The sequence below is a fragment of the Acipenser ruthenus genome, chromosome 23 (assembly GCF_902713425.1).
Source record: "Acipenser ruthenus chromosome 23, fAciRut3.2 maternal haplotype, whole genome shotgun sequence".
NCBI lineage: Eukaryota > Metazoa > Chordata > Actinopteri > Acipenseriformes > Acipenseridae > Acipenser > Acipenser ruthenus.
In genome coordinates this window covers 5,925,802-5,935,959 of record NC_081211.1, presented here as the reverse complement: position 1 = coordinate 5,935,959, position 10,158 = coordinate 5,925,802, and the positions used below count along the sequence as shown (strand labels likewise).

The 10,158-nt window shown below is 38.9% G+C and overlaps 1 protein-coding gene across 1 annotated transcript; it reads right to left on the bottom strand.

Moving 5' to 3' along the window:
• Positions 1 to 3,053: 3,053 nt before the first annotated feature.
• LOC117413175 (platelet-activating factor receptor-like) lies at positions 3,054 to 10,100 on the bottom strand. The gene is made up of 2 exons (XM_034021977.3): positions 8,134 to 10,100; positions 3,054 to 5,640 (listed from the first exon to the last, which is right to left on the bottom strand). Exon 2 carries the CDS (start codon positions 5,615 to 5,617, stop codon positions 4,598 to 4,600), a length of 1,020 nt encoding a protein of 339 aa, XP_033877868.2. The 5' UTR covers positions 5,618 to 5,640; positions 8,134 to 10,100; the 3' UTR covers positions 3,054 to 4,597.
• Positions 10,101 to 10,158: the final 58 nt, after the last annotated feature.

Here is a 10,158-nt window from a genome sequence, read left to right as displayed (position 1 = left end):
ATATGTTAACATAACATTATTCAGCAGGTTTCATTCAACGTTATGAAGCAAAATGTGTTAATTCTATAGGGTGATGCAAGTCTTATTCTTCAGCACTTTTAGAACATTGCTAAAACCTTTGCTTAAACATCAGCTAGCTAGTAAATAGGATGGGATTTGAAAAAGGACGCAGAAAGTTGCTCTTAAACGATGTATGTGTAGAACACAATAATAAAATACATAATGAAACTCTGACAGTTCTGATGTCATACCTAATCCTGTGTGGACTAATTCAACTAATTAATGTGAATTCTATCAACAGCCCAGATACAGTAACCAGAACAAGTTGCAAGTTAAGTGGAGATAGACTTAATGGGTAGGAGACACTTCTTCACACAAAGAGTGCAGAGGGTATGGAACTTAAAGGGCTTTTCTTTTTTTTTTTTTACACAATGGGAATATTAATATGGTACCTTGTTTCCACAAACCTGCAGCACCGTGCTGCATTGTTCTGTCACTTATGAAAGCGTGCCACATTGTTTACATGGTTTTTTTGTAAAAGCCCATACTGTGCCCTGACATGTCAGTACCTGACACTGGCACAACACGGTACGGTAGCTGCCCAGAGGCAGGGGTGTGTGTGCGAGAATGTGTAACGAACCGAGGAAAAATGTCAGTAAACAAACAAAGAATTCTGTGGGAGGATTTTAAAATCCCACCTCAGCCACTGACTCACTTAACCTCCTTGTGCTCCGTCTTTCGGGTGAGACGCTGTTGTAAGTGACTCTGCAGCTGATGCATAGTTCACACACCCTAGTCTCTATAAGTCGTCTTGGATAAAGGCGTCTGCTAAATAAACAAATAATAACATATCGTTAGGTTACTTACCGTAACCCTGGTTCCCTGAAAGAGGAGACCACCACCAAAACCTTACATATGGGATATGCCTGCCTATTGGTAGGTATTCACTGAGCTCTCTATACCAGAACTGCCGATAGGCCTCTTCCTGGATGATGTCCTCAGTCCCGCCTACTGAGGGATTAAAACATTCCACGGAAGCCATTTCTCTTTTTGCATCAAACCCATGAGGGCGGTGTGACCTCATGGTTGGTGGTCATCTTCTCTTTCAGGGAATCAGGGTAATACAGGGCGATACATAAATATTGTGACATGTCACAAGTTAATACAGTGGATTAGCACGGGAGTAAACACATTATGTTTTGCAGTGGCAGATCTTTGTTTCTTTGCATCCCTCTTGAAAAATAGGAAAAAGATTGTCATAAGTGCAGTGGTCTCGTGATGGTATGTGTCAGTGTCACAGGACGATATTAATTGGGTAATGATGTGGTGAAATCAGGCTGTTGGTTTTTATTTTATTTTTTACGGTAACTTTCCACTTGTATTTCAACGCAATAAACATTTCTGGGAGACATCCTTTTACTGTTTTCTCTGGGTATGTAACATTTGTCAAGTGTTTCTAATAAGAGCTGCCTCTTTTCAGAATCCGTACTAAGAAATCACGTTCACCACACTGGAGAGAGGGTGTTAAACTGTGCAGAAGTGGAACTAGTGGCTTTGTATTTGCAACTTCGGTGTGCGTTTCATATCACTCATATACTTATTGCGTAATTCCTTAATGGCGTAATTCTACCCTGTATCATACAAGTGAGCGACACAATGACTAAAACCACACTTGCTTAATAGAAACAAACTTGAACACCCTATCACAGTATATTAAAGAAACCCTTTGTTAATTTATTTTAAATGTATTCTAAAGCTGCAAGAAAAATACTAACCCTAAATTACCATAACATATTGTAAACCGGCCGGCACTCACGGTCGTTCGTTGCCCATTTAAGAATAGACCCAGAAATGGATTTTCAAGTGCGGTTGTACTATTTTTTTTTTTTAATAAACACAAAAAACCAAAACAAAATAAACACCTAGCTCTTTTTTGAGCAATAACTAAAACACAAGACAGGAACCTAACTATAAACAGGATAGCTAAGCTGTTTACTTGTAACATAAACCAAAATAAACACTTTTAACACAAACAGGTTTCACACTACTTTCTTTCTTTCTTTCTTTCCACACCCACACCCCCCCACCCCCACACACACACACACCCACACACACACACACACACACCCCCACCCACCCACCCCCACCCCCACCCCCACCCACACCCACACCCACACCCACACCCACACCCACACCCACCCACACCCACACCCACACCCACACACACACACACACACACACACACACACACACACACACACACACAAAAGCAGGCTCTTCACACAGCAGCCCTGTGCAGACTGACTGCACTCTAAATACCCTGCACCAGGTTCTAATTTACAATTACTACCAGGTGCAGGTGATAATTAACAATAAAACAATTAATACAATGTGCATAAGCACATGTTTTCTGCAGGGAGGATTTCGACCCTCTCCCTGCTATCTTACAATATGGATAAGGGAAACATGAGCCTACCCTTATAAAAGCACAGGTAAGCATTGAAAAGAATAGCGAGGAATGGTAAAGCATATTAAAAAACTTGACAAACCAGGGTTAACTATAATAAATGTATAGTATACCATGGTAAAACTGCAAAAATACTGCGCACAAATTCAGTGTAAAACTTTTATAAGAGTAATTGCATCTGTTACATGTTGGTCTTAGCCAATTTAGCCTTACATAAATGGATGCAATGTCAAATCTGAACTTGTATCAATCCATTGGCACAGACAGAGGATGAATGTACCAAAGAGAGACGCTCCCAATCCTCCCATGAGATATTGAGACACACCAATGTAACTGTGGAATGTGAAGGGCAATGCATGGGGAGAATAGTGCTGTAAATGAATGTAATTAACACCCTTGCAGTTCGGATTGACAAGCCAGTGTTTAAAGTGTTTATTGCCAATTGTGTGCCGCCCCCTGGGAGCTCCCATCCTCGCTCGGCAAAGGAATAGCCTGGACTCAAACCAACGACGTCCAGACTATGAGCTAGTCTTTCTGATCCTTGTGAGGTTTTACTGTATCAACAAAATACCATCATAAACAAGGGTTGATGTAAGTGTAATTTTATTAACATCCTGTATTTGTTCTTCAGCAGGAAATTACTCCCAAGAGATTTGCTGAACTGAAACAGCCAAAAAAGGAAACTGGTCAACAACCACAATCCTAAAAATATTGACTTTGGTAAAAGTGTGCGGGAATAGATAAACAAAAACACAATTTAGCCTCAGGGTTAGGCTTGAGTCCATAATGCAGACACAAAGGGACAAAATTAATTTCCTAAAATGGACAAATAGAAATGGTGTAAATTATGCCTACAGAAATCATGTATCTTTGATGAGGATAAGGATGATGGTCCTTATCCTCATCCAGGGTCAGGAAAGTCAGATGATTGGTTGACAGTGTTCATGTTCTGGTAGGTTGCTAATGCACCAGTTGACTTCATATTTTAGTGAACTAAAAAGATTGTCATTAACCGATAATTAGTGTACGAGGAGCTAAACGTTCTGACCTGCACTTCTGTTTGTCCATTTAAGGAATTACTTTATAGAAAACTACCTTAAATGGGTTCTGTTTATCCTTTTGCTCTCTTCTGTGTTAGTTTTCACAGTTGCCATAGTGATGGAATTTTTTTTTTTTCAACTTAAACTTCTTCCATTTTATACACTACTGAAATCAAAAGCTGTAATGTATCGTGACATATCCTATGACAACGAAGTGATCTGGTTGGCTGTAAAATTGAAGAGCATATTGTTGCTGAAATATTGTCTTATTTAAAAAAAAAATGATTCAAAAGCATGATGACTTGTGAAAGTTTTGAAAACCGCAGCTGCTTATCGAAGTTGCCATAACAATTTATTTTGTACTCCCACTTTCTGATAATGTATTTATCAGAAGCCTCCCTTTAGCTTGACCCCTAACCCCTTTTTGTAAATGAAGCAATTTACTGTCCAGTCTGTGTTGTACTTGTTGGATCAGATCCTGGTGTTTATATACACATGTGGAGTAGATGCGGCTGGCAGAGTTGGAACGAGGAAGGCTGTTCAGTACAAGCACATAGGATTCTCCACACCAACTCGAAGCCAGGTGTAGGCAAATTAGAGCAAAAAAAAAACAGATTGATTGCAAGCACTATTGAAAATGGGCAAAAATTACATTTAAAGTTATTTACTATTTAAGAAGGTCGTTACCTTAAGCCAATATTCACAACATCAGCAGTATTAAGCCATCAAGGAATTATATTTTTGAGCAAAATATGTTTTATATATATATAAAAAAAGACCTTACATTCAATTCATTTTTTTTTTACACCAAACATTTTGAGACACGTTAAAACAAAAACAAAAAAAAATACATTGCTAAAGATTCAATGCAGGCTTCACTGAGTTACAAATTCAAGTCGTTTTTTTTTAAACACCCACTTGCAGCAAATTATTTTCAGTAAAAGGATCCCTCAGGATGAAAACCATGTCATGACTCATTTTGAGATGATACCTGGCTACTCACTGGGTGCCTCATATACTGGGGGATATTCCACGATGAATCACAGGCTAATCCTGGTCTGTGAACTACACTTTAGAGAGGTCTATTGACCTATAACTCCATTGTCAGGCCAGTCTCTGTAATGCTCCTGGAACTCTTTCTTCTGCCCGTTACCATCTGAAACTTGCCTGAGAGATGCCGACGGAACTTCTTGGTTGCAAAGCAGTAGAGGATGGGGTCGAGGATGCAGTTGAGGCCCGCCAGGCAGAGGGTGACCTGATGGGCATCGTTGAGGGTCTGCAGGAGATCACAGTCCCCTCTCCTCCAGAGTCCCAAGACCGCCATGGTCCAGGGACCATCGATCAAGTGGTGGGGGACGAAGCAGATGATAAACACCCCCAGCACGGCGCACACCATCCACAGGGCCCGCTGTTTGACGTCCCCGTTTTTGGGAACTCGCGGCTGCACGGACTGAATGCGGAGGGTCCTTATGATCTGCAGGTTGCACACAAGGATGAGGATGAAAACCAGGAAGAAGCAGGCAACAATGAGTAAATGGGTAATGGCCACCACTCGGTTGGAGTTGGTGTCTTCGGGTTTGTAGCCCTCAAAGCAACGCGTCTTGTTATTGACTTTGTTCAGGCCATCCATGAAGAGATATGGGCTTGCACTAGCCCCAATGATGACCCAGATGACCACTGAGATCATCACCCCACACCTCCGCAGGCTTGATTGAGCAGTCTCCAGGGGTTTGGTCACAGCCTGGTAACGGTTGAAGCTGATCACTGCTAAGAAGGCTATGGAGCAGTAGGTGTTGACGAAGAAGAGGGAGCCAGATAGATTGCAGAGGAACGGGTTTAGGGTCCAGTCCCCGTTCTGGTTGTAATAGATAATCCACAGTGGTAGAGTCATAATGAAGAGAAGGTCAGCTACAGTCAGGTTGATCATATAGATCTTGATTGCGCTCATTCTCTTCATTTTATACACATGGGTGAATAACCAGAGCACGTAGCAGTTGGCCACCAGCCCCACAATGAAGACCAGGCTGTAGAATACTGTGAAGAGGGTGTATCTGAACTCGGAGTCCACAGTACACACGCTGTCATTAACCGCCATTGTTAGATTTTCCATTAGCTTTCACTTTTGAAAATGACCTTAAAAAAAAAAATTAGGAATAAATGATTATGATCATTATTATTATTTATAGTAGTATTAGTAGTTGCAGTTGTCATAGTAGTATTTCCTATTTGAGTTCATACTGCAAAACTTCAGTCAGAAAAGCCTGACATCTCAATTAAGTTTCTGGTAAAGAAAAACAAGGATGAGGTTGTTACTCTGTTGTTTTGAGTTCCCTATACGCAGTTTTCACCAGAACTATTGCTTCACGTTGAGCTCAGTGCACACTTTGTTTGCAGTGTTCTTGTTTTTTTGAGAAATCACTATGGTTGGCAACCACAGTTAAACAGGATGCTCTTTCCACCACTGCCCTACTCAATGCTGTTTTACTAGTTATCTGTGATGCTATCAGTAATTGTAGTCTCACGTATAGAAGCATCTGCCAACCTGGAACCTCTTTTCAGATCTGCTGTCTGACTTTCAAAGGGCAAATGCAGCCTTTATTTTTTTTTTTTAATGTACTTTTGTTTTAGTGTAAATAATGCCATTTGTAGAAAAAAACAAATTAGACAGTCCATTTATACCAGTGGTCCCCCAAAATGGTCCTGAGGATCCACCATGTCTGCTGGTTTTCATTCCAACTGAGTTCTCAATTACTTAACTAAATCCTTCATTGAACTGATCATTTGCTTAATTAGACCTTTTTAATAGTTTTCAGCTCTTTACAGTTGCATATTTCAAGCTAGCTATAAAATGTAACATCAGTAACTTGAACTCTGCAACGGTGAGCTGAAAACAATTAAAAAGGTCTAATTAAGAAATCCAACACAAATATACTTTTTTTTTTTTTGGTTTTACATAACTTGGAATGCGTTTCAAAATAGACAAAAGAAGCACTGGCACGCTTTATTCTATAAATGTGAGTCCGGTCAGGCACCCTCACACTTGATTGAACATTGATTGAACAAGAAAAGATACAAGGTGTGCTTTGAGATCTTCACAAGTCTACAATTACAACATACCCAGAGTTAAAAAGGACTTCAAGGAAAAAGGCTTTTTTTTACACAGTGATTGAACTAAGCTACCAGGTATCTTGAGAGAATCATCCTCTTTGGTATTTTTAAAAGCAGGCTGGGCACTCATTTGGAAATGCAATGTACTTGTTAAATTCACAGGTCATGGTAGAAATATGCCTATGACTTCAACTGTATTGGCTCTGTGATACATGTCAGATTATATGAATTTATATAAGATTAGATTTTTAGATTTGTCTTAATGTTTAAATAATATCTCTGATGTTTCGAACGATTGTATTTGTAACTGTTTGAATGCTTGCTGTCCACCAGGATGAGATAGTGTGTATATCCTGATGAGCAACAGTTAAAAAAAAGAAACTTCTTTAGCACCAAATCACAATCTGGGAGTATAGGGAGTCCACTTGTCTCTCCATCTGTCTGTGTGTCGCACCCACATTTTTACATCTGTCTAAAGAACCGCATATCCAATTGTGGTGAAAGCTGCAAAGTGCATTCTTTAGTATAAGTTAGGCATCTGGCAAGGCAATGCACAGACAGACTGGGCTAAAAAAAAAAACACTTTCTCCAGGAATCAGCAGCTCCACAACGTGCTCTGATTACACTGGGCTAGGCCGTTCATTTTCTTAGCCACCACAGTAACATAACGTAATATCACTTTATAAAACAGGCTGGTCCTCAAAAACGCAGAGGGCGATTCCCAGGTTGAATTGCATGTTTTGATTCTTTGAAAGTGTGGGATCAAGATTAGTTTTCTTTCTCATCAGTAATGAGAACAAAACAAGGTCGAGTAATGAATTTGCTCCGACTGTATGTGACGCTTTGAAATAACAAATACAAAAAGAAGTTAGGATGAACCTTGAACCTAAATAACTACAGGATTATAGAGTTTTATTGCTGTTGAAAACCTTATCAAAATGTATTTGCTGTGTGTTATGTTATCTTTATTAGTTGTAGCAACGTGTCGGTGAATAATATATTTTTTATTTCCCTAACTTTATTCAAAGTGTAGGAATGACAAAAGCAGTGAAAACCATTTTGAGGAAAATATATTAAATGTGTTATCATTATTATTAGTTAGAAGTCATAGTAGTCCTATTTAAATATCAGTTTTACTGTCAACACCAGCTGTCTAAAGACGGATAGAATAAAATCTATTTAGCATCCACAAACAGAGGGTGCTAACAGAGACAGATATTCAAATAAATATAAGCAACAACACAGTTCAAAAGAGACTGTAAATTAAATGTGAAGCTGTAAAAGTGAAGCAAAAGAAATTGTACAGTTACACAAACCTATATCCATGTCAAACTCATGTATTAATAGTTGCGCTTGACATTTATGTAAAAATGCTCCCGGATTCCACTGATTTAGTTACTCATTCTTACAGTATACAGAAGTTTTACTTCTCATCTTACAGTACAGTAAAACAGAACAGTATAGTATTTACTGTCTTTTCAAAAAAGCTCAAATCAAAGAAAATAACAACATGCTCACCATTAGAGCTGAGATCCGTCGCCAATTGAAACACAGTCCAGAAAAACAAGTAACAGCTTTGACACTCAGCCAGAAAAGAGAAACACTCACGAACTTGTAAGAGTTACGCAAACAAGGTTGTGCTTTTCACAAGGGAAGATCTGCAAAGAAGGAAACCTGTAATATCCGTTGGGAAACCCTTCTTTCCAGTAGCTGTTCAGATCATCTGACTAACATGATTCATTTTTTTTTTTTTAAATCCCTGTGTGAGGAAACAGTTAATGAAAAGATTCCAATTACCAAACTATGACTGAGAGCTGTGCTGCTGTTATGTTGGCAGTGTGTGCTGATAGCAGGGGGTGAGCAGAACTGTCCTCGACCTGACCTGGTACAAGCAAGAAATGTATGGTAAAAATGTTCCTCACCCAGAGATAAGCCAGTAACTAAACTTTGCATGCAAGGAGTGTAGAAACTGTATAAAACAGCAACACCTGGAGGTGCTTTTAAGAAACATACCTGAGTCATCTCCTGAAGACGTGACCAAAGAGTGCCCAGTGCTTCTTCCAGAAGATTAGGTGATCAATTATTAATTTCTCTTTATAAATAGGTGCTACATTAATGTGTCTAATGATAATGTTTAGGCAATATGTGTGTCATTTTTTATTATTAGAATCAATACATTCTGTTTAAATCCTGGTTGTGTGCACTTCTTGACACACAAATATATACATTATTTAGTTTCCTTATACCTGTTTGTTATACAGGTGTGTTTGGATAGACGCTCCCAATATTAACATGAAATGTGTGCCCTGGGGTGAAACGGGGCTTCAATCTATGCTGTGCTTATGAAATACTGCAGTGACATTTTTCTTCAGCCACCCATTACATTTAAAAGCTGCGAGGTGTATAAACAAATCCTTCAACACAAGGAGCAAGTTATTGTTATTTAGCAAGTGATTGAGTGTATAATAATCTGGTGGTTTATGTAGGCTGAGTCTATCTATCTGACCCATTCTCAACTATCTCACATCCACATATATCTTTCTCAAGCAAACTGCTCCACATGGAGACTGTAGAGAAGCTGCCTGAAAGGTAAACACTGTACTGGGTTTTTCTTTCACAAGTACCATATTTCCAATAAACTTCTCCAATGCTTTTGTATAACTTGCTTCATTAGCTTTTCCTGGTATAGGCAAGGCATATACTTTCAGTCAATGGGGTGTGGTAAGAGTGTCGATTGAAAATGACAATAAACAAATAACAAAAGGCCTTTTTTCTTTTTGTTATGGTTATTTGTGTTTCAAACTGTGTTGTTCCCTTTATGCTTTGCCTGTAGTTGCTAAGAGACTGCATAATGTAATGTCTCAGGTACTAGAATCAACCATTCAAGTATAATTTAATTGCTTGGTGAAAGAAAATCTCTTTTCAAGTACAGCACATGCCCTTTGAAAGTCTGCATCCTCGCTATCCTACACGTTCAATCTATCTATTTAAACGTAGTATAGCAAATAAAGTTTAAAACAAAAATCAAGAATAGTGTTTTCTGTCAGCGACAAGACAGTAACCACAATAGCAACTTATCTCCTGTTTGAATAACAAGTTGAAGAAATCACAATAAACAGGACTGCCCAGTCCCTGACCACATTCCGGCGCCTCCTTAAGACTCACCTCTTCAAAGAGCACCTGTAGAACTCCTCTGTTTGTATCCTGGGACACTATCACCCTTCATGTAAATGTGCTTTATTTTGCTCTTATCAGCCCCTATTTTACTGCATTTAATCCTGTACTTCAGAATACTGTAATCTGCCAAGTTTTTAACCTGTAGTACTTTGTATTTACTCACATCCTGATGTAACTATCACTATTTAATCATATCCTGATGTAACTATCACTATTACCTGCTGTATTATTGAATTGTGGTTTGTCAAACTTGTACTTTACTTGAACAAAAGTTATTGTATTTCTTGCTCTTATTGTATTACTTGTATTGTAACGCTTGAAATGTTTTTGCTTACGATTGTAAGTCGCCCTGGATAAGGGCGTCTG

Bases quoted from the DNA above. Each gene is read 5' to 3' on its own strand.
- LOC117413175 (XM_034021977.3), bottom strand. From the start codon at position 5,617: ATGGAAAATCTAACAATGGCGGTTAATGACAGCGTGTGTACTGTGGAC.